Genomic DNA, 26115 nt, shown 5'->3' with positions numbered 1-26115 from the left:
GTATTTTAATTCTCAAATCTGTATATTTATATATGTATGTATGTATGTATTATTTTTGATGTCTCCCATTCCCCCCTCCCACCTTTCCCCTCTCCACCCAGCCCCAGCCCCATCCCAGGCCTTCACCACACTATTGTCTGTGTCCATGGGCTTTGTCTATCCTATATAATAAAGAGGTAATATGCAAATTAACCCTCACGCCCTCACAAGATGGCTGCCTATGACCAGGCTGGCCCGGGGGTTAATGAGGGACGACCAAATGACTGAATAGCAGGCTGTGTGGGGCAACCAGGCCAGCAGGGGGGAAGTTGGGGGCAACCAAGCTGGCAGGGGGGGTAGTAAGAGGCAACCAGGCCAGTGGGGGGCAGTTAGGAGTCACCAGGCCAGTGGGGGTATGCAGTTGGGGGCGACCAGGTCAGCAGGGGGGGCAGTTGGGGGCAATTAGGCTGGCAGAGGGGGAGTGAGGGGCAACTAGGCCGGTGGGGAGGGCAGTTGGGGGTGATCAGGCCGGCATGGGGGGCAGTTAGGGGCAACCAGACTAGCAGCCAGGTGAGCGATTAGGAGCCAGTGGACCAGGATTGTGAGAGGGTGCAGGCTGGGCTAAGGGGGCCCCCCACACACATGAATTTTGTGCACTGGGCTTCTAGTATGTATGTAAATTCTTTGGTTAATCTCTTTCAGCCCCTCCTACCCGTCCCCCCCCAACCCTCTCCCCCCCAGTCCTCTGAGAGCTATCAGTCTGTTCTATGCATTCATACTTCTGGACCTATTTTGTTCGTCAGTTAATTATGTTCATTAGAATCCACACATAAGTGAAATCATATGGTACTTGTCTTTATCTGACTGGCTTATTTTGCTTAGCATTATAATCTTCAAGTCCATCCATTCTGTCGCAAAGGGTAAGAGATTCTTCTTCTTTTTTATAGCTACATAGTAGCCCATTGTGTAAATGTACCATAGCTTTTTTATCAACTCATCTACTGTTGGGCACTTGGGCTGTTTCCAAATCTTAGCTATTGTAAATAACACTGCTATGAACATGGGAGTGCATACATTCTTTCTGATGGGTGTTTCGGGATTTTTAGGATATATTCCCTGAAGTGTGATCACTGGGTCAGACAGCATCTGAGATATCTGTCATTTTTTAGAACAGCTCACTTCATATGCTTACACCTGGAATAGAGATGGCAGGTAGGACTTTATTTGGGGTAACAGTTCAATCAGCAAATCCTCTCAGTCTAAGTATGAAATTCATGATGTTTAACAACCCATCATCATATATTTGAGGACTAAAGTTATTTCTTTTAATGATGCTGATCATCTTTAAATTCTTACTTATTGCCATTGAACATCTGTGCAGTTTTCTTAATTTAGTTTGTTGCCCAATATACGGTCTTTCAATTTTCTTTCCATATCAAAAGCTGAAATAAACAATAAACTTTAAAGTGTTTAGAGGCAAAGACAAGATCTATGCAATTCTCACTTAATTTTCACCCGCTATTATGTTTCTACCTAATAGATTTTATTTGATGACACATCAATTTTTGTTTAATGGAAGGCAATACAAGGTATAGGTTAAAAACATGATCACTAGCAGTGAAAAGATCTGGGTTTAAATCTGGGTTCCATCTTCCACTAACCCTGCCACCTTGGGCAAATTACTTAATCTCCTAATCTTTTAAAGGAGTGTAGTAGTAGTCCATGTCTCATACAATTATTTTAATAATTAATTGAGTTAAAGTATGGAAAGTATTAGCACAGTGATTGGCTTATATAGAGAAAATATTTAGTAAGTGAGAAAAATAGTGTGCATACAAGTGAGAATGGGGAAAAGACAATGATTCTAGAGTGACATACAGTATCATTTGGCAATCTAACTACCAGAAAGTGATGTTTACTCTTCCCTTGGCCATCCCATAACTTGAATACTGTGATGTAAAATTAACAACTTAAATACTGTGATATAAAGTCAATAATATATTTTATGTTACATGACAAGGGGACAAGAGAGGAAAATAAAACAAAGATATTTGATACACACACAAATATATTTATAACAAAGTAAAATAAGAAAGAAATACTCATTATAAAAAAAGAAAGAAAGTAAACATTTCAACATATTTACAGAGAAGAGTTAAGACAGGCATGTTTTCAAAAGTGCTTGTGTTGTCCTCCAAATACTGTCTGTGGGGATTGCCATTATAATAAGTGGTTTCATTCTATGGTACATATCTTAGATTTGATACATAAATATTGGCTTGCTTTTCAGTCTTCACAAGTATATCCCCTAGACCAGGGCTAAATCTTCTATTTATATACAACATTTAGTGGAGGTCTAACACAGAGTAAGTGCTCAAGGCAAGTTAAATTAAAAAATCTTTAACTCGCACAGTCTAGTAGCACAAAATACAAATACAGCACATACTTTAAAAATGCACAATGATACCTGTTAGGTGTGTGTTTGGGTGCGTGCGCATGTGCACATACGTAAATTAGTGTAAAACAAAGACAACTCAAGGTAAAACTAACACATCTTTGAAGCAAGAGTTACATCTCACAAGTGTTAGTTTGAAATCTTCTTTCAGATGTAGGCATAATTCAGATTAGATCTTTCTAAACAGGTCTACTTTCACAAAAGATATTTGTTGGGCTTATTTTTAGCTAGAAACAAGCCATCGGAGACGTTCCCATTGTAGCTTGTTAAAAGAATCATTAGGAGAGACTGTCTACATGGCTGGATTCATGAAGGCTTTCTCACATTATTTGTCTATATGACTGAAGGACAGACACCATTAATTTTGAAACAATCATTTTCAAATTTAACGAGCAATTTTCTCTTCTCTCCCTTAGCAACTATAGGGGGATATATTACAGTTTCTATGATTCATTGTAACATAATCTGAGATGTTTCTTGATTGAAATTAGACAGTTAGGTCACACATTTTGTTTTCCATTATCTTCTGAGTCTGAATGGAACAAGTCTGAAATTGAGGCATGTAAGATACAAAAGTCTTCTGACCAGAAGTTCCTAAGTTGAAATTATTTTCTACAAGGTGTGAGCAACTGTCCTGAAGGATTCTGATGTCAGTGAATAAACAGTGGGCAGGGAATGGACACAACACCCCTGACTCATCTGTCAGAAACACACTACTCTCTTTTTTCATTGAGGTGACCCCTAAATAATAGACAGACTTTTCATCATTATTTTCTTCAGAGAAATTTCCTTCAAGGGTCAAAAGTTTATCCAATTCTCCTGAGAATGTAAGGTGTGGTGAAATTATATTGGGGTGCTGATCTGATAACATAAAAAACGCCTGTGTTTCTATCTCCCAAGAGCGATTAGATAAGGAATCCTTTGATGGAGAATTTTTGCTAGAGAAGCATTTGCTGACTGAGCTATTGATAAGCCCTTGCTCATCATCAATTGCACTTGACTTAGAGTTGCAGAGCAGGGTGGCATATTTAACAGAGGGTTGTCTCCTGCCTTCATCCTCACAGGTTATCTTGGTGCTCCCTGCCTCCGAGAAGCTAGCACTATTGCGTTGGTCATTAATACAAATGGAACCCTTTTCAAGATCTGCAGTTGTCAAAAGTAGAGGAACCAAAGCAGCCTGCGCCTTCTCATCTTTATTTTTCCGCGACGTATCAACACTGATATCTTCTGAAATGGTTTCAGGCTCCAAGAGAAGAGGACCAAATGTCACTGACTCTGTATGCTTGATAAAAAGCTGCTCAAACGCTTCTGGCTAAAAGAAAAGACACATTTTAATGTTTAATTGTATTATTATCTTTTTTTCCCGCTTCATTATGACATCCTTGCAGAAATGGAAGCGTGAAAGATTGATGCTAAAGGACATAAGTCAACCAAAATTTAACTAGTTTGGGATTGAAACAGATATATCAAAAATCAGAAAGGAAAATCAGTAGATAATGTTTAAAAATAGGATGAGACTGATTTAGGTTTGAGTCCTATTTCTGTGGCGATGGGCAAGTACATTAATCTTTCTGCCTTACATTTCATTTTCTTCATCTGTAAAAATATGTTCAATACTTAATTCATGGCATTGTGGTGAAGAATAAATTAAATAGTATCTGAAAGTGCTTAGCTCTCAAGGAAGACTGATTTTTGTAATTAGAAAGCGCCAGAATCTGAAGAGTTCCTAACATTTAATAACAAATTATATTTCCACAAACTGAAAATGTAAACCTCAACTAAAAAAAGTAAATAGAAATAAAATCAAATTAGCAAGAAACGTGATGTGAGATATGATGTGAAGGTAAAATATTTGTGATTGCTAAGAACTTATCTGCCTTATATCCTACTGAGCATCTGTTTAAGATATCAGAAAATAAGAACTAAGAAGGTGAAAAAAATGATCACAGACTTTTACATTACTATTCCTTATTAATGACTTCATATAAAAAACATGCTATGGGACATGTGAAATGAAGACAAAGACACAAAACAAATGCATATCATATATTTTATAAGAATGGTGGTTACAGCAAAAGAAAAATCCTCTCAAGCATAACACATCAAGAATATGTGTGCAAAAAACACAACTCATACAATGTGAACATACTGAAAAAATAAATGCAAAATAAAGAATACTGTGGACACATCACATTGAAAAATTAACACAACTAAATGAAGTGTTATAGAAAATATGTGCAATTTGTATATCATACATATAAGTGAACTTTTGAATATTATAAATTTTAAACTAATAAAGTGAATTCAGATTTGTTGCCTGAGTTCATAATGGCAAATCTATTCCATATAAAAACATAGTTCATTTAGCAAAGTTTTGAACTGAACTGAAATATATTGGTCATTATAACCATAAAAGAATAAATATACCAAACAGTAAATATAATAATAATGGAATAGGCTTATAAAGATATTAAAATACTGCATAATGACAAATACCATGTTAACATAACCTTTCCATTATTCTATAAACATAATATAGTAAGAGGAACTGTTTCTGTGCCTATTTTCATTCTGACAGAAATCTATACTTAGATTTATTAGTTCCTTCAAATATTTGCTTGTTCATTTTGTTTTTTCTTAAGGCTACTACTATATATGTTTTGAATTTCTTGAAATTTTAAATAACTTAGAAATTAAGATCACCAAATAAAGGAATTACAAACTATCAGTGTGAAAACAAAAAATACACAACATAGCCCATGGAATGCAGTCTAACTCACATATGTTTTTCAAATGACATGTTTGGCATATTCAATGCCCTCTAGGACTTCGTAATTGGTAACTAAAAACTGACCCCATGTCTATGATTGCATTCATTTTAGATGGAAGACTTCACTAATAAATAATTAGAAATCATACACTCATATATTATTGAAGTGTATAAAGGGGTCACAAACCTTTATTAAAAGTATGCTTACTCAAAAGCATCTAAATTACTGAATGCATCTAAATTTTTGAGGTTTTTAGAAGAGTCTGGGAACATATTATATGTTCAGCTGGTGGGAAATAAAGAATGTCTTTTCTTAATTTCACTCAGATTTTACATTCCAATGACATCTATTTAAAGTCAATGAAGGGGAAAAAGGATACCATTCTTTTCATTGTTTAGTTTTATTTTTTTTACATTCAAATAAAACTGTGAATGAAATCTAAATTTAAGTGATCCATGTATAGCCTAAATTTGAATTTTTGTTGTTGTTGTTCATCAAACAAAGACTTTGGTTCATTTTTAATGTGAGCAACAGAACACAGTCTGCTAAGTTCATAGAAACAGCAGGTGGTCTTTTTCAGGGAGAAACGTCCTGTCATCACCATGAAATATCTGTCAAAGCTCCAAAGAGTCTTCCTTCTTGTACCACTGTGCACTCCCTTGCCTGCCAGAAGCTTTGGGAGGTTCAGTGTAAATATATTAAATTCAAGCAAAAATTTTACGAGGAGGCTGAATTGGAAGCTAATGTATTTTCTGGTCAATCTGATCTTGCTATGCCAGGTCATGCTGATATGAACTGTAACTTGCAGAGGCCTGTGACCAGCACAAACTATAACTTCTGGCTTTTTTGAAATGAAATGAAGTTAGCACTTGACCATTTTTGAGACTATAGAAAATGAAAACTCCCAGGTTGACCACATGGAAGTGTCTATAAAAGAATATAAGATGGGAAATTTTGAACATAAAAGTACAAACTAAATACATTTACTTCATCTGTCATTAGAGTCAGTATATCTGCAAAACTACGTGTCAGAAGCTGCTGTTGTTATCTACTGACAACATTGTTTACTCTATATTTGATGATTCCTAATAGATATGTAATAAGAACAACAGTTAGAATTTTTCAATGTTTCATGACCAAATGATCAATCAAAAGCCAGATATCATGAACACTGCTTTTTAAACTTCAGATGACCTGAAAAGTAATCATACATCCAAATTGAACTGGACTCAGACCTTTATCTCCATCCCAAATTTACCCATCTGTTTTTAGTTCTAAATCAACAGATCCATCATAGTTTAGTTCTTAATAGTTCAACCAAATTTTATTTTTAGATTTTCTCCCCTTCTTCAAAATGTAAAAATCTTCTAATACTCTATAGAATGTTGGAAAGTTGGTACATTGGGTTCATCTGTAGTGATCATGATTAGACTTCAAAGAATGTCCGTACTCTGTTTAGATAAAATAAAACAAAATAAGAAAGAAAAATAAAAAAATTACTCAGAAAACAAAATATAAAAGATTCCAAACATTTTCTGTGAGGCATGGGTTCTGGACTGTACATTCTTGTGTTATATAACAGCGCTGCATCGTTTTAGAAAAAGGTAAAATTTTGAACTAAGGTGTCTTCTCTCACTTTCTTAATATCACACTCGTGGACAGTCTTAATTACCTCAGCAAAGGAAAAACTATAGAGGAATAACAAAATAAGTAAGAGGAGAGAAAAAGAAGAAAAGAAAAAAAAAGGGTGTAAGAAACAAAAGTAATATTAGATAGTTTGGAACAAGAAAACAGAATAGAGCAGTGAAAACAAAAATTTAAATGTTAAGAGAAAGAAGGACTAAAAGAGTGAAAAATTGAATCATAATCATAATTTTTAATCTAGAAAAATGATCTAAGAAATCATCTGTACAACTACATATATATATAGCTATATTCAACTACATATGTAGCTATATACTACTGTTCAACTATATATACAAGTATGTACAACTATTCAGCTAAATATATAGCACTATATTCAACTGTTCAACTTCAGATCCTGCTATATACAACTACTCAAATATATATATAACTAGTTCTATACAACTATTTAAATGAATACGCAGTAGCAAAATACAACTATTCAACTAAATATACAACTATATAGAGCTATTCAATCATATATATATAACTATATACAAATTCCTATATAATAAAAGGCTAATATGCAAATAGACCAAATGGTGGAATAACCAGAACCACCAAACAACAGGTTGCTATGACGTGCGCTGACCACCAGGGGGCATGTGTGGAACATATCGGGTGTTGGGCATGGCGACACGGTGGAGCAGGTGAGCGGGGTGCCAGACCAAGGCGGGGCACTGGTCGCTGTCATTGGGGCAAGCCTCTGGTGGTTACTAAAATTTCTTTGCTCTCACGCATGCTGTGGTCCCACCCAGTGCTCGCACCCGCTGCTGGCACTGGAGCCACTGCTCTCACCCACTGCCAGTGCCGGCTCTGCTCGCATCCACAACCGGCACCTGAGCATTGCTCACAACCGCTGTCAGTGCCTGGTGCCGGTCACAATCACTCGGCGTCATCAGTGGGTGCGAGCAGCAGCTGCCAGTCCTGATCACCTGAGGGATTCTCCATCTCCCCTGCTCCTGAGGGTGATTGGGGCAGCAGCCACCACTCGCACCTGCTGACGGTGGCAGTTCTGTCAGCGGGTGCTAGCGGGGCCGGCTGCAGGCAGACAGGGGACCGGGGGCCGTGGTGGGAGGGGCCAGGTGGGGGCATGGAGGATGGGCTGAGACCCGCCCCTGTGCCCAACACAGCCTCATGGCCCACAGTTCCTTTCAAGGTGCACGAATTTGTGCACTGGGCCCCTAGTTTAACTATATACAGTTATTCAACCATATATAGATGTGCAGCTATATACATCTATTCAACTAAATATACAACAGCTATGTACAACTATTCAACTATATATATATATATATATATATATATATATATATATATATATACTACATGAACTATTCAATCACATACACAGCTATATACAACTATTCCACTAACAATATAGCAGTTATATACAACTATTTGACTCTATATATAACTACTAGAGGCCTGGTGCACAAAATTCATGCACTTGTGGGGTCCCTAGGCCTGGCCAGCATTCAGGGCCGATAGGGGCCTTCTAGCTGCCAGCTGGGGCCTTCCTTCCCTGGCTGCCAGGTGCTGACTGAGGCCTTCCTTTGTTCCACACCACCCCATGGTGGTCACCACATGTCATAGCAAGTGATCGAACTCGCGGTCTCCGGTCAAACTCCCAAGGAGAAACTTTGCATATTAACCTTTAATATATAGAGATATACAACTATTCAACTATGTATACAGCTCTTCAACCTAATATACAGCAGCTATGTACAACTATGCAACGATATGTAAAACTACATACAACTATTCCCCTCCCCCAAAGAAAAAGAGAGAAAGAAATCACCTGCTCCACGTATCTCCCCTTTTTTAGACAAAACAATTGAGGCTTAAAGTTGCACAGCTACTTAGAACAGCAAGGACCCTAAGTCGGTTTTTTTCCAGTCCAACAATCTTTCTGTAGCACAGTGAAAGATGACAAGATATCCCAAACACAAACTGTCAGGAGGACATGTTCTTTGTTTTGCTTTTTCTACTTGCTGTGATAGAGCTGAGCTCATTAATTCTTACTCTCTTCTGGATACTTATAAACCAAGGGCATATGCATAAATATGAAGAACAAGAAAATAAACAAAACTGAAGTCATATTTTAGGGAATGGAATACACACTTCTAAGCCCAGTAACATGCACTTCTAAATAGAACTTCTAACTCAAAACTGCACTAGCTCTTCCACATTTGTGCCAGGCCTGCTAGCAATGTCAGGATGCTCCGCCTCAGATCTGTGAGGATGGTGCTCTTCCATGGGCGACTGGGTTTCTTCTTTGGAGGTCTAGAGCAGGCTAAGGAATCTAAAACAGTCTTCGAATCACAGGGAAAAATCCACTTTGTTTTAGCTTTAACACTCCTAAAGGTTGTTAAGTGGAGCACACTCTTATGAAAATAGACATAAATGTAGACAACCAATGAGCGGAATTAGATTTTAAAAATACAGATGATTTGGAATTAGAGAAAGAAAACCATAGACTAGGCAAAAATGCTAAAGAAAGAATGAAAAATCATTAAAGTCTTTTAAACACTGTAAAAGTTGAATTAGAAGACTAATTCAATCTTTTGCCTAATATTCTGATTTTTCTTTTTCTTTTAAAAATTATTTATTGAATTTATTGGGGTGACATTAGTTAATAAAATTATATAGGTTTCAGGTATCCAATTTATAATACCTAATCTGTATAATGCACTGTGTGTTTTAATATTCTGATTTCTAAAGCATTAAGAAAAATGGTGTAGCCCTGACCGGTTTGGCTCAGTGGATAGAGCATCGGCCTGGGGACTGAAGGGTTCCAGGTTCGATTCCGGTCAAGGGCATGTACCTTGGTTGTGGCCACATCCCCAATAGGGAGTGTGCAGGAGGCAGCTGATTGATGTTTCTCTCTCATCAATGTTTCTAACTCTCTATCCCTCTCCCTTCCTCTCTGTAAAAAAATCAATAAAATATATTTTTAAAAAAGAAAAAAAAAGAAAAATGGTGTAGAGAAGTAACCTCATTCAAGACGGAAGACTGAGCATATATGCTTCTCTCTCATCTCTGTAGAGACTCTGTTAGAATGAAAATACATGAGTAAATCAAATGCATACCCACAACAAAGATGATCTGAGAAGGTTAAGAAAGAATCAGCTTTGTAATCCATCTTTTAAAAATGGAAAATGACTGAATGAGTATAGACCAAAGATGATGAGCAAAGAAAGCTGCAGACCAGAACATCTCCAGAGCGGGCTGTAGCTGGAGAGAAAGCCAGTTTGCCCAGTTGGAGATGGTGCATGAAGAAATAAGTGGCAGGTAAAAATACAGGAAGAAATGAGAGCTGAGGCCGGAAACTGAAAACTCTGCCAGGGAATGGCCTCTTCTACTTCTCTGCTGCACATCAAGAACTTTCGTATTAGAACTACCCTCCACACCCAACTTGGGTTTTTGTTTTAAAAGTAACTAATGAGCTAACTCAGCATCATGGGTGGGTATATCTTTCCTCATCTGTCTACCCACGTAGGGCAACAATACCTGTCTATATGCCTGGGGCTCCCAGTCAGCCTGTCTACTGTTTCACTCTTAAGCAAGAAAGGAAAACAAAAGATTATTATCAGATATTTGGGGAAGTAAGATAAAGAAAAGGCAAGGCCAAGAAAAACAAAGGAAAAACATGATCCTAATAAAAACAGAGAATTCAGGGAATAGAAGAAAAGAGAATTTTTAAAACAAACGATCCTCTAATTGATATTTCGAATAAGATTTAACAAAACATTGCATGCATAAAACTAGGACAGAATACTCTTAAAAAGAATATTTGGAAACTTACAAATATAATAGTAAATAAAGTTCAACTGAAACACTGGAAAAATAAGTTATGGAAAGGTCTCAAATGTAAGACAAAAACACAAAGAACAGAGAAAATATAATGAAATATAGAATGAAATATAATGATATAGAGAGAATCTAAAATCCAATGAATACAGACTCTAGAAAGAGAAAATCAAAGAAATAAGAGAAAATTGTCAAAGAAATAAGAATTTCTTAGAGTTGACTAGAGACAGAATTGAAAGTATTTTCTAATGATGACCAAGTTAAATGAAAAAAGACCCTTCCTATAAAGTACAGAATAGGGAATATAGTCTATAATTTATAATAATAAGAGCATAATATGCTAATTAGACCAGATGTCCTTCTGGACATTCTTCCAGATGACCTTCCAGATGAAGGCAGGGCTGTGAGGGAAGCCCGGGTCCCAGGTGCCAGAGGGAAGCTGGTGCTGGCAGCTGGGGGAAGGAAGGCTGGCTCTTGCATGAATTTTGTGCATTGGGCCTCTAGTGTTATAGTAACTATGTATGGTTCCAGTTGAGTTCTGGAAATATAGGGGTGATCATTTTGTGGAGTATATGATTGTCTGACCACTATGCTGAACACCTGAAAGTAATATAGAATGATACTAAATGTAAAAATAAAATGTAAAAAATAAAATTGAAGAAAAGAACTTCCCTAGACCAATCACTAACATTTTTGTTTTCTTTTGTGTTAGAACTGAATATACCACAATTTGCCTGTCCATTTTTCATTTGAGGGACATTTGAGTTGTTTCCACATTTTGGCTATTATCCTATATAATAAAACCCTAATATGCAAATTGACTGAATGGTGGAACGACTGGTTGCTATAATATGCACTAACCACCAAGGGGATGACACTCAATGCAGGAGCTGCTCCCTGGTGGTCAGTGCACTCCCCCTGTGGAAGTGCCACTCAGCTAGAAGCCGGGCTCATGGCTGGCGAGCCACTCCCACCTCCACTGCAGGCTGGTGGTAAGGAGCGAGGGGTCCCGGACTGCGAGAGGGATGTCTGATTGCTGGCTTAGGCCCACTCCCCCTGGGCCTAAGCTGGCAGGCGGACATCCCCTGAGAGGTCCTGGACTGCAAGAGGGTGCAGGCTAGGCTGAGGGACCTCTCCCCAGTGCATGAATTTCATGCACTGGGCCTCTAGTAAATTATAAATAATGCTGCTATGAACCTTCATGTACAAGTTTTTGTGTGAATATATTTGATTTTTATTGGATATATAGGTAGGAGTGGAGTTGTTGGGTCATATGGTAATTCGATGCTTAACTATTGAACTGTCAGATCATTTTCCAAAAGGGCTGCACCATTTTACATTCCCATAGGCAGTGTATAAAAGTTCCAATTTCTCTACATTCTCACCAATACTATTATCTGTGTTTATATTCTAGCCACCCTAGCTAATGTAAAGTGGTATCTTGTGTTTCGGACTTATTTTACCTAATGCCCAATGATGTTGAGCATCTTTCCATTTGCTTACTGGCCACTTGGAGAAATGTCTATTCAGATCTGTTACCCATTTTCTATTTCATTAAAATATGCATAACATAAAATTTACCCTTTAAGTATATTTAAGTATACAATTTAGCGGCACTAAGTATATTAAGCAATTAATTGTTAATATGGAGTTGATGGCAAGATAATCAGTTTGAGTCACATGAACCTCTGTTGGCACTGAGGCTTTCACATGCATGGCTGGATAGATCAAGACAAAGTGAATCACTCTCAGCTTCAGTTTTCTCATCAGAAAATATGATGCAATTAGGCCAATGAGAGAATTAAATAAAGTAATGTGAATATAAAAGCAAAGAGCAGTTAGCACATTTACCTGGTACTCTTAGGTAATATAACATGATTTACACTGTATTATTTTTCCTTAAAAAGTAAATTTTAGTTATTTAGGAGATTAAAGCAATGAGATTAAAAAGTTACTAAATTTTAGAAGATTTTTATCGTTAGTAAGATATTTGAAATTATATTCTTTTCCACTCCAAATATTCTTGCTATATTTCAAAATCTGAGTTATTTCTAATTGTGTTATTTGTATAGCTATTAATCCCTGGTAATAAACTAAGCATCTTGAGGGCTAGTTTTGCTTAAAAGAAGAGCTTATAAAATTATGAAATTAAATATTTGCAGAGGTTTTAAAAAAACCATCTTACATAAGTATAAGTTTAATTTTGATAACTGAATTTTTCAAATTACAGTGTTTAATCATGGGATTATTTATATTGTTTTTTTATCTGATTTAAATAATTATGGAAATAATTATAGGTATTAAAAATACCGATTCCAGCCCTTTGCCTAAGGACAATAAATTTATACCAAAACCCGTTCTCCATCAGATTTGATTCCTAATATTCTAATATTTATTTTATTACATAGTACTGTGATACATAAGAGATATGCATATTATTAACTTTCATATGATAAACTATCTATTGAATTTTGTATCCCTCAGTACTAAGTCCTTATATCCTGCTACTCTTAGAAATATATAGTAGATTAAACAGACTCATATTCAAATGAATTGAATAAAAAAGAACTTTTAAACCTTAAAAATGTTTAAAGCTCTGGAAGGCATATGACATCTAAAATACAATCTTATATTTGGGGTTAAGAAAATTGAAAAAGGGACCTTTTGAAAATTAAGTCCTTGTGCCCAGGAACAATTCTTGGGGTTTGGAACATCATCCCAAAACAGCTTCTTCATTCTACAAAAGAAAAATAAGGCACTGGAATCACAGAAAAACATTCATATCAAAACTATTAACAGTTAATAAATGTATAAACTAGAAATTAATCCCCCAGAGCTACGCCTTAGGAGGGGCAGATTCATTTTCACATGCTATCACAGGAAGATTTCCACCAATGAGCTGTCTAGACCAAAGTTAATAACCATCTATATATATTAAAGCCTAAGTGACATTTAGGACCTAATTACTGGAACCACTGGAACCACTGGTCGACCAGTCACTATGACGCACACTGACCACCAGGGGGCAGATGCTCAATGCAGGAGCTGCCCCTGCTGGTCAGTGCACTCCCACAGCCAACCTCCTGCAGCCTCCTCCCCACCCTGGCCGGCCAACCTCCCATGGCCCCTCCCCCTGATGGGCCAACCTCCCATGGCCCCTTCCCCTGGCAGGCCAACCTCCCACACCCCTACCCCCGGGCTGGCCAAACTCCCAGGACTCCTCCCCCTGCCCGGCCAGCCTCCCGATAGGCCTTGATTGCCAGTCAGGCCAAGGGACCCCACCTGTGCATGAATTCGTGCACAGGGCCTCTAGTTATAATAATAAAAATAGCAAACACTTATAGAAAACTGTGTGCCAGGCACTTTGCATTTTTCTCAGAGAAAATAAAATATTAAAAATGGTCATCAAGTGAGTTTCAGAAACAAGTCTACTCAATATGGCCCCATCAGCTCACTTGACCAAAAGATAAATTCTGATTCTAAAATGGACTCTCCCTCTTTTGTGCTAAAAGACAAAAGTTTCTGCAGAGATTCATTCTGTAAAACTCATTGGTCCAGACCTCTCAGCACAAACCCACAAGAAATTCAAGGCCATTTGCCAAACCAGATTGACTAGAGCCAGCAGTGCTGATTTTTAAAAAGCAGAGTGCTTACTGGTTATAAGTGGACTGCCTGCCACAGGTAAATTTTCACCACTCAAAGTCCTCAACCCAAATTGCACAACTCTGAAAGCCATTTTGCCACCTCCAAGAACATACAGCCTAGGCTTTCCTATAATAGGCTTGTTATTTCCTGCTTGCATTTCAGAAAAGAAATCATTTTTTTCCATGAAGTTTATGTTGTGCTAGCAAAACAGAATTTAGCTATCTGAAAATAGGCCTTTTCTTTTTATGCCATCTTAAAAATATTTAGGGTATATTACTTCTGATTTGTATTGTAAATCAAGGTTTAAATATGCTGAAGTTTCATACCTTTGATGTAATATTAGCAATGCTCCAAGCAACAGGGTTAATGAAGAAATAATTATTGGCACAATTACATATAGACCTGCATCAGTCTGGTGTTTTTCAATATCATCTGGAAAAGAAATGCAATTCATGCAATTCAGAAGCTTGAGGAAAAAAAAGTATCTTTCTGTATCAATAATTATAATAGACTTTTTCCTAATTTCATCCTAGATCTGTATGACCTCTAAAATATAAAAGTAAAAAAGAGGAAGATAAAAGGATAGTTACGATCCCATTAATAAAATGATTATTATTGTGTTCACAATTATGCTTATTGTAATTTAGCGAAATATTGTTTTAAAAATTATTTGTGAATTCTCTCCCTCTGCTCCCTTTTAGATTATATGAGCCAAAGGGCCAATTAAATTTGTTATGATGACTCTGTCTGAGCATCTGCTTCTAAAGAAGCCAACCTACGACACCTGCCAATCTCTAGCTTGTTCAGTCCAGACACATTGACCTCCTTGCTGTTTCTTGAATCACTAAGCATGCTCACTCATCAGTACAAAGCACTCCTCTGTACTTCCTAGCCCTTGCTGAAATGGTCTTCCCCTTTGTGCTTGCAAAGCTCTACTCAAATATCATCTGCACAATGAAAAAGACAAATGTTGGCCGTTCTAACTACCACACCACATTTTAAGTCTATCCCTTCATCTTACTTCATGGCACTTTTATCTGACATTATATTATACATGATTTGTTTATTGTCTCTCACTCCCATTGGAGTCCTGGAGGTTAGAGAATGATGTTCACTGTTCAAGTCCCACTGCTTAGAAGAATTCTCATTTGTTCAATAATTCATTAATGAATTCTTTTAATTATTTTCATTCTAAAACCAGGCAAAATGTGTATCTCTTGAAACTTCATTATTGGTGTGCTTGGATGTGAAGACAATTTAAAAAGTAATAGTAAAATGTAAATATGCCAAATATGGTAAGATGAATCAGAAATATGAGAGGCCCAGTCTATGACAACCTCTCCAGTTTTATTTTCAGAGGAAAAATTATTTCCTTTAGAAGACTGATTAAAATTTATGGACTCACAAATATATGCTCCCAAACATATTCTTTGGGGAAGGTGCATTTATATACATTATATAAAAATGTTCAGAAAAATAATATATTTCTAACTAGTCTTTATGAAGATGTATTTTATTATATAGCTGTGTATTTCCCTTTATTTTGTTTGCATCAACTTTTTACCCAATTTGAGACTAAAAATTTTACTTACCAATACAAGAATTCAATACCGTGCCTGATTATTCTCTTTCTTACTACCACCTTGGAACCACACATCCTGACTGCATGTACCCTGGAACACATAAGATGCTGGACCCTTGCACTATTTTATCAGGAGAATAGCCAGATGGCAACATTACCACTACACAGGAAACCATTCATCTGTATAAAAAGAAACTGAAAGTAAAAGTTTTACCTTGGGTAAAACTATTAATTATCTTCGGTTTCCCCACTCCTTCCATAAATATAGGGTAAAGACTGAATTGATACTTCTCAATTGGGATAAAATGATCTGAGGAAATAAACATATTAAAGGGTCATTCTTACTGAATTCATATAAATGAGTGAAATCTATATAAAACATTTTTAAGTGACCCTCCTATATTTCCAAACATAGAAATTAGTTGTTATTATGGATTGAAACTGATAATTAAAGGAATTTCAAAACAACCTCAGAACTCCAAATTTCTTTAATAATGACAATAATTTTACAAGTAACAGTTTTAAAAATCTTACCCAGAGATAGGAAATGGCAATTTTTCAAAGACATGTTCCAGTGATAGCCACTTTGTTCAAGTTCGGGGTATATAAGTGTTGTACTACCCTGTCCAGGACAGTATGCTCTACCTCTTCTCCTGTATCTCCAAGGTGAGCAATATTTCCTTTACACAGGAATTTAGCTACTTAGTTTTCCTACAAGGGCAGCTAGAAGCCTCAAGTCTTGTGAAATCCTATATTAAAAAGATAGGGGTGGGAACCAGGAATCTCCTTGCAATATCCAAGAGTCTAGATTACTGAAGGATGGCCATCTCCGTTGCAAAGCTCAAAATGAATCTATCAAGTGCTATTAAGATATAAAAATGAGTTCACAAGAGATAAATCTCTTTGAAACCTAAAGTCCACATGATATAATGAAAAGCACAGAGAGTAACCACCTGGATAATAGTGGTAATGAAATGAATTTAGTTTTCTATCAAGAATTTGTTTCTATTTAGCCTAAGGCTAAATTCTAGGTCTCTGAAATAAACATATGAGTCTTTGGGATGAGATTACACAACTAGAGGCCTGGTGCATGGATTTGTGCACTCTGTTGGGGGGTGGTATCTCAGCCTGGATTATGAGAGGGCACAGGCCAGGCCAAGGGACCCTACCGGTGCACAATCAGGGCCAGGGAGAGACACAGGAGGTTGGCCAGCCGGGGAGGGATCATGGGAGGGCTCCAGGGCATGTCCGGCCCATCTTGCTCAGTCCTGATCGGCTGAACCCCAGCAGCAAGCTAAACTACTGGTCAGAGCATCTTCCCCCTGGTGGTCAGTGCACATCATAGCGAGTGGTTGAGCGGCCTTAGCATATCATTAGCATATTACACTTTGATTAGTTGAATGGATGACCAGACACTTAGCATATTAGGCTTTTATTATACAGGATAAGATCAGGGCAATCCTTGGCTTCTCTATACTTAAACCTAACTCAGAGTTGGAATGCTGTATTGTGCACTTAAACTTTGTAATCACCTCCTGGGGCAACTGGTCTACTTTTGGGAGTTTGTGCTGGTTATGTCCCCAGGTCCTAGATCCTCAGACCTTCAGCATGGCACTTCCACTCATTGCGAGTGGAGTTATAAGTTGGCACACAATTCAAGAAAACAACTTGGCAGCAGATATCAAAAGCCATTACAAATTGGTTTAAACATAAAGCTGAAAGCAATGGAAATAGTTCTCAAATAAACAGTTTAAGTAGATTTTGGCATAAAATGCAATATGGTCATTAAAAATAATAAGTAAAGGGATAGGGGAGAAAATAGAAACATGTTTGTGATATACCAAAGGAACAAATCAGAAGGAGAGTGGTAAATTACATGGTATGATGACCATTGTGTAAAATATTTAAATGAAAAAGGATCAAATGAAATAGAATTAAATGTTTATGGTAAGGTGATAAAATTACAAGTATTCAGATGGTATTGTCATCTATATTTTTCAAGTTTTATTTAATTAACTGGCTCTATTAATTGAATTAGTAATCTGTAGTATCATACTAACCCATAAGAAAAACTTATTAAAGTATAGTAAACTTACCATGGATATAATACCTCTTAACAGACGAAGGGATTCTACGCCATTTAATTTCATTGTCTTCATTAAGAATTTTCCACTCAAGAATAAAATATATCAGATTGTAATCACTAAGTGATAGCATCCAGGAAAGAATCACACAACTACTATTTAAAGGATAAGCATTGAGTGACTGCACAATATTTACTGAGGAGAAAAGAAAAATATTTATTTTTAAAATCAAAATTAATGAAAATCTCCTAATACCCTTGAAGAACATATAAGCTCCTGGAAAGGGAGAGAAGGAATGGAAGGCAGACATTTTCAAGTCTGAGCAATTACTTGCATCCATATAATATGCCATACTATTACATATATTTATAATCCATATAACCCATGTATAATCCATATAACACATGTATACATGTAATTGTGCATATCAAGAGAGAGACAGAGGGGGAGAGAGAGGGAGAGAGAGACAGAGAGAGATTGATTGATTTACCTATGACCATCACTGGTCCAAAAGCATTAGATTTATTAGAATATTCTCACATTATAATATCATTTCAACCATGTTCTACCACATGAAAACCCCAAGACCATATACATAATCAGAGTACCATCTAGTTTGCTATTTTTCAGACAAAGAAGAGATCAAGGTAAAACAGAAACTTTCAGATTCAGGGAATCACAGGTTTCTTGGGAGACCATTTAGAATGGAAGGAGTTTACAAAGATTAAATATTTAAAAGGGCACAGGTTTACTACCCTGTACTTTTTCAATTACCTTTGCTCATAGGCCATGAGAGCGTTAAATTAAAATTTGCAAAAGAGGCACCAATCGAATTAACAGCCAGAACTGTAACAGTATGTGTTTGCTCTGTCCATTGGAAAGTGAATTTGGTGTGGTTGCCCACATCTTCTGACCATGTTCCATTGCGGGCAGTGTGATGCTTTACTACATATCTTCTCACACGGCACAATGAATCATTTTTCATCAGGGGCTGGAGTAAACATAAAACTGGATTAGTTTAAGGGCTACAGTGCTCTTTACACCAACTGTGCTCACGAACTCTTACTATACATTCCCACTGGGAGGCAGGGTCAGACCAGAGGCAGCACTGCCTATGTGCAGGCTGAGGTAGGAGGCGGTGGGGGAGGGGAGGGTCTGCCTCTGACCACAGGCTAGGTGAAGGTGTCAGGTGGGTATGGAGCATAGCAAAGTTATTTTCCCTCTCCTGGTTTTTTTTTCTCTCTTAATATTCAGAAAATAAATCATTGGAAGATAATGAAGTATGAATACAAAGTTTTTCTACCAAAAAGTTTCGCTCTAATTTTAAAGAAAAAAAAAAAAAAAAAAGACCGGTAGAGAAAAGCTGAAAAATGTTCTTCATCATCATATATTAATCGCAGTAAAATCGTCACTCATTTTCCCTTCCCTTGATATTCTGCCACTTCAAGTAACAGAAGCTGTCAGAACAGTGTGCATGGCACCCCAGAATTTCAGTCCAAGGCTGAAAATAAATCATACCAGGTCACTGACAGTTCCAGTGTAAAATACAGATTTAGTCCAATTCCAGTCCTCCACTCTACAGAATACACCACTTCTCCCACCGCCTTCACCTGCTTCAGGTAAGAATAAGTGCTGCCAATCCTTTGTAAACCCCAGAAAGCTTGACTCTACAACAGACTAGACCAGTGCTGCTGCTCAATTCTTTCCTTCCTTCCTTCCTTCCTTCCTTCCTTCCTTCCTTCCTTCCTTCCTTCCTTCCTTCCTTCTTCCTTCCTTCCTTTCTTTTGTCACTGAGGTTCCTATAAGTCAGATATCAGAAAAAAAAAACACACAAGCACATACACATCTACCCCTACAGGGCCTGAAATAACCTGGGTGAGTGAGGAATGAGATTCTTGCAGCAAACATTGCAAGAATGAAATGTCTGAAAAATCATGCATATTTCACATTTCATTTTGTAAAATCCATGTCAGTTTTCATATACAAATATTTACTTTTGTAACCATCGATTAGAAATGATGATAAACTTCCTTACTTTTTGGTACTAGGAAGCTGCTCTAGGCTCATCTTGTGGATTTCCTGCCCCGGTCCCAAACCAGCCATTTTCAAGGAACTTTAGTTCCTTTCATTGGAGAATGGTATTAGAAATACCATTAGAAATACAAATCTGAGCATGCTCCTTGTCACTGGAGTGTCGTTACTCGAGTGCAAATCAAGATAATATATGTGTGTATACTAATATTTATATCTATAAATACTTCTAAATGCATCCATCTGTAGCCATATTAAGCTAAACAGAAGCTCATACTGATGTCTCCAACTCTAAGCCCTCACCATACGGGTCATTCTGGTCTTCTGCCCCTAGATTCTCTATAACCAATCCAACTATGAGACATCTGGGTCCCACCATCCACACCCATTTCCTTGATTATTCAATTCCAGTTTACATGTACAGTAGTATAAGAATTGTTAACCCATAATAATTAACATTATCAAATAGAACCCAGTGCATAATGCCACTTCTTTTGCCTTAGTTTTAAGAATCCATGCATTTACAAAGTTACTTAGGCCTGCACTTTTTTCTCCCACCTCCTTCAGTGAGGTTTTGCATACACTTGTAATACAGTTAGATTCTTTTGTCCAAGTCTGGATTCCATCCCGGGATCCTCCAACCCACTAAGTGATTTATTTTTAATTTGCATACATTAAGGGTTGCTCTCTATGGGTTTTGACTAATGCATATGTACTCACCATACTGTGTACCCACCATGGCAATCTACAGAATAGTTTAACCACCATAAAAAATCCCTTGTGCTTTACCTATTCAAACTTTTCATCATCAGCCAAACCCCTAGAAACCACCAATATTTCTATCTTCTCTATAGTTATGCCTTTTTCAGAATGTCATGTATGTGGAATCATTATGTAGACCTTTCAGATGGGCTTCTACCACTAAGCTACATGCATTTAAGATTCATCCACATCTTTTTGTGGCTTTATAGAAATTTCTTTTTATCACTGAATAACATTCCACTGGACGGAAGTACCATAGTTTGTTTAGCTATTCATCTATAGAAGGATATCTTGGTTGCTTCCAGTTTGAAGTGATTATGAATAAAGCTACTATGAACATGTATGTGCAAATTATTATGTGAAGACAAGTTTTCAAATCAGTTGGGTAAAGAGCTAATAGTATGATGCTGGATCATATGGTAACACTGTTTAACTTTGTAAGAAACTACCAAACTATCTTCCATTTTGTAGTCCCACCAGAAAAGAATAAAACTTCCTGTTGCCTTGCATATTTGCAAGCAATTTATTATCCATTGTTTTTTTTTTTATTTTAACCATTCTAAGAAGTATGTAGTGGTATCTCTACACACTTGTTGTTGGAATTTGTAATTCCCTAATGGCAGATAATGTTTGCTGTGGACTGAATGTTTGTGTTGCCCCAAAATTGTGACAAAAAATAATCCACTCACTTGGGATACAAAATTCATATAGTAGAGAGAATGTTTTGAAAATTGTTAGGCTGAATATCCACTGTTTATGGAAATATCCACAGTTTATATGTCATCATGCAAAAAGAATATCTCTTGTTCTAGATGTCCTTGAGGTATGTGGAGAAGGCATTTACTTTGTTTAGGATTAAATATAAATAGAATTCTTGGACTTGAAGGAACATTAGATGTCATCTGGTGCAATCCTACTTTTATACAGATTAGGCTAAAGAGTTCAGGTGACTTTGCCAAAATAGTACTGACATAACTATAATACCTTAAGCTGAGAATAGAACTAAAGTCTCCTAACTCCATGCTGACACATCCTCCCCTAGGGATCTTAGCTATCTGTGATCGTCTCTTAAAATGGAAATGAAATATGGGATTGCAGAGCCTAAAATTATGAACAATGAAGAATAACATAAAAAAGCAGAAATACTTTCCAAAGTAAAGTGACATTTCTTTCCTTTTTTGTACTGTCTTCATGAATTATTCTCCAAAATTCAGGTCCTTTGATAGGAACTGCAAAACAACAAGGAGCCCAAGTTGTACTTGTATTCTCAGAGGTAATATTTTTCAGTCATAGCATTTGAAACACACACATGCATTTTTAAGACACGTTTACAAAATCTCTACAGACCTTTTACATCCATGACCACTGTGTAGGCTGGAGTACTCCAATTACTCCAATATCCCAGTCCATCCAGCCTCTTACAGCGCACCTGAGCAGCGTAGACTGCACACAGGTCTGGCACCGGGAGACTGACAGATTTTGATTTTGCATCATATACCTCATGCATCTGTAACATAAGTCAATGCATTAGATTGATCATGACTCACACACAGGTGGCTAAAGGGCCCTGAAGTACACTTTATTTTAAACCTTAACACTATTCCCAATTGAAGAGTAAACTGACTTCATGTCTTCTGGCTTTGGAAATACTCCTATCAGGCTTGGATCATGAGCTCCTTCAGGTTAAGGACTATCTTAGTCCCCTTGTTGTAACCAGATTTGGACTGGTTCACTTGCAGCCTCACTTCCCAATCGTTCTCATAAGCCTATTATTACACATCTCTGTCCACTAAGCCTCTATCCACAAAAACTATTAAGAATTTTAACCTAGTAGTTAATAGGGCCTGCTGTGGAGGATCTCTGATATTCAATCTCCTCAATAAGCAGGTAAAGAATCACATTCATTTCAGTTACAATCATCATGACCTAGTGATGTTTGTAAGTCTTTGCAGGCTGCCATCAGACAACTGACACCATGAGTCATCATATGCACACTTGCACCTAGGGGTATGATTCTGGTTATTTGGTAAAAGCAGCTTCTTCCAAAATGTATTCCATTGGATACGTGTACTAAAGAATATAATTATATGTTGGATAAAAAGGGGCTTATTGGTAAAATAAGTTTGAGAAACATAAGATGAAGTAAATTCACAAATAAATGTTTCTTTAATGCAGGACCTTTCCTAATCTTTAATATGTAATAAACTATGACTTTACACTAGGAACATACAGTGATACAGGGTTTCCTAAACTTGTTTAACCATGCAAGCTTTTTTAAAGAAACATTTTATGGGGCCAATGGTAAAAGCTCACTTTTGGAAATGATAGATTGTAGGAAATTTTATTTCTTTAAAGGGTTAAACTTAGATCACTGTAACAAAAATAGCTACAGAATACAGAGGATATACTAAATAAATAAATCTTATGACAACAAAGTAAGTTGCAATAAAATTATTAAAATAGTCAGAAATAACATTTAGTGAAACAAGCTAAAGAAATTTCTAGATAAAAGTTACCTTCCACTGTATTTCTTTTCCATTTAAGCCATAACGAATCTGGAACTGAAGATTATTCTCTGGAAAAATGGGCTTTTTCCAAGATATTTTCAATAATCCAATTTTTGCAGTAATTTCTGCTTTCACACTGGATGGAGGCAATGGTTTTACTAGAAATTTTAAAAAAAACACAGTATATGTAACAGTAATGATGTTTTAAAAACCATTCTTATGATGTTCTATTTCCATACCTTATATTTATAAAGCAGTAGCTCTTTTTCAAAAAATGTCACATCCCTTATCTCATTTGCTCCCCTACAACTTTATATAATAAATACAAAAGGGATTATTTTGCAAATAGGTTGATTCTTTAAAGATCAATACATTGTCCATGTCACTCTGTTTATAGTAAGACCTGATTAGAAATTGAGCCCTTGGCTCTGCATGCAGAAGATACCATACTGAACACGGGATAAACATTGAGAGCAAACTCTGTTCCATGTAGAGCTTTAATTAAAGGCAAAAAATATGCACTGCATCCATTCCCACACGTGTGAATTTCAAACTCTTCTACTATCTATTAGTAAGTATTTCTGGGTCAAGGTCAGAGGTAGTCTTGCAGAGTGAAGACTTGGCTCTTTAAAATCTATGAAAAACAGGCTTTTTTTTTAAAGCCGTATTTTTTAAATTTATTATTATTATTATTATTATTATTATTATTATTTACAATATACAAAATAAATCAGTCTCCATGCAGTCTCCACTTTCAGTTCTTGGGTATTAGGGTTCTTTCCTTCAAGTTTTCCATTGATTATTCAGGAAGTTTTTCTGTATTTTAGTTGTAATTCCAGTTGGTTCCTGGGCATGTCCATGCAGCATCCACTTACTCTGCTGCCATTTTAAATCTCCTTTAGTTGTATTTTTTTTTAATTTTATTTTATTGTTTAAGGTATTACAAATAGTAGTACATATATCTCCTCCCCGCCCCCCTCCCCTCCCGCCCCAAATTGACCTCCCAGGGGACAGAAATGGAGGCAAAGGTGACTAAAATGTCAAGAACATTTTTTTAAATAAAAAAAGACAATGTAGCAACACAACATATTTGGAAATCAAAAGTCCCAATGCCCAAGCACAACAATGTGACTTTGTGTGGAAAAAGAAATCTAAACATTATGAGTTTATTTTCTATTTAACAAAATGAAGGTTTTAACTCTGATGTGTATGTACTAATTATTTGAAAGTATAACGAATCAAATAGTGATTTTTGGCATATTTTCCCAACAAAAATAGTACAGAGCACTGAAATGTATTCTTTTATCTCTGTTGCACAATCATAAATGGATCCTTTCTCAAAGCTTCCACAGTAATAATACTGGATGGATATATCAAATTTTCCCAGGGTCCTCTTAATCCTTTGAAATCAAAATGTGTTTTGAAAAGAGTATTTAAAATTTCATCATGGATGTCATCCTTCCTTGTCTATTTTCTCTTCTTCACTTGACTTTAGCTATTTTGAATGCTGCTCCCTACACAGCCTCATAAATTAAAGCCTTGAGTTATTACTATTCAGATTACAAAAACCATCAGAATACCTAAATTAAACTTTGAGATTTAAAAACTCCAAATGTTTCTATAAGTACATTGGGGGGAAAAAATACAAAGTAGTGCATTATTAATAATATTATTAAATTTCACTCATCAAATAGTATGCTGAAAATATTCCTATTGCTAAAAAATTGTGCTACAAAAATTTTAAAATACAGTAAATATAGTAAAACTTTCAAATGCTGATTGTCTTCTCAATTTCACTATGAGCAGAACAAATATTTAAATCTAATATGACCAGAAAATATGTAGTAAAATACAACTGCCCTGAATCAACCTAAATCCAAGTCTGCTGGTAAAAATGAAGACACACAGCAATTTAACTTACCCATGGAATCAGGAACAACACACGTTGGAGGAGAATCCAATGAACCCAGAGAGTGATTGATCCTTATCCACATTGTGTAGCCGGATAATAGAAAGATTGGCTGAAATATGCATTCATAAAAACCATCTCTCTGCAAATGGCAATCTTTGGGTTCAGAGGTGGTATGAATAGATGGAACATCAGAACAATAAAGGCTGCTCCTTGAAAGACATGAAAACAGTCTATTAATATACAACATTGATGGAAGCAGTAAGATTTGAGAATTCTGCTTTGCTATTTAAAAGGTACCGGTTTTGCTCCATCTAAAAGTAGTTGTCCTTATTAAACAGGTATTTTAGAATTCCCAGCTACATCACAATCTTGTTTTTCCATAAAGGCAGACAGTAACCCTTATTAAATATTTCACTAGACACTAAGTGGGAATGCAAATAAATTAAATGGCATTGCTCTAGCAAGGAGATAATGACCCAGTTATAGAAAGACCTATTAACACTTTGAAAGCTAAGCTAATATTATACCTATGTAATACCATTTTAAAACTATAGGCCAAAAGCAGTAGTGGGCATCCCTGAGATGGGAAGGAAAATAATTTCCTTACACTTTCAATACAGATTAAATTCTACCACAAACTGAAAACAGAGTCGATAGTAATTATAGCATAATTACAGTGTCCGACTACTTTCTAGTTCAAAGCAGTATAATTTTGAAGATATCAATTCTTGCTTTGCATATGAATCATATAGTAAAGAATATCATTCACCTTCTCAGAGAAGAAAATCATTTTTTTATAACTGAGCCCCTATCAACACCCTGTCTCATAACATACAAAGCATTTCTCCTCTTCTTTGAAACAGCCCTTCTGCCACTATTTGCTCTTAATAT

General features: G+C 36.3%; 1 protein-coding gene across 4 annotated transcripts in view; it reads right to left on the bottom strand.

The window, feature by feature from the left end:
* Window positions 1-1773: 1773 nt before the first annotated feature.
* Window positions 1774-26115, bottom strand: part of LEPR (leptin receptor) — a 101915-nt gene continuing 77573 nt past the window's right edge. For 2 of the 4 annotated variants that reach the window (XM_036350770.1, XM_036350769.1), the window contains 10 exons: window positions 25234-25433; window positions 23322-23470; window positions 22153-22312; window positions 21952-22034; window positions 18787-19003; window positions 18025-18207; window positions 16143-16238; window positions 14673-14778; window positions 13363-13438; window positions 1774-3746 (listed from right to left, as the gene is read on the bottom strand). In XM_036350770.1, the coding sequence (XP_036206663.1) occupies window positions 2922-3746; window positions 13363-13438; window positions 14673-14778; window positions 16143-16238; window positions 18025-18207; window positions 18787-19003; window positions 21952-22034; window positions 22153-22312; window positions 23322-23470; window positions 25234-25433 (2095 nt within the window). In that variant the 3' untranslated portion in view covers window positions 1774-2921. Of the gene's footprint in view, window positions 3747-4470; window positions 6657-8689; window positions 8801-13362; window positions 13439-14672; window positions 14779-16142; window positions 16239-18024; window positions 18208-18786; window positions 19004-21951; window positions 22035-22152; window positions 22313-23321; window positions 23471-25233; window positions 25434-26115 lie in introns of those variants that run through there. The other 2 variants (XR_004974164.1, XM_036350771.1) reach the window with 2 other exon arrangements.

Source organism: Myotis myotis, unplaced genomic scaffold (genome assembly GCF_014108235.1).
Source record: "Myotis myotis isolate mMyoMyo1 unplaced genomic scaffold, mMyoMyo1.p scaffold_m19_p_2, whole genome shotgun sequence".
Classification (NCBI taxonomy): domain Eukaryota; kingdom Metazoa; phylum Chordata; class Mammalia; order Chiroptera; family Vespertilionidae; genus Myotis; species Myotis myotis.
This window is presented reverse-complemented; position numbering and strand designations above follow the sequence as displayed.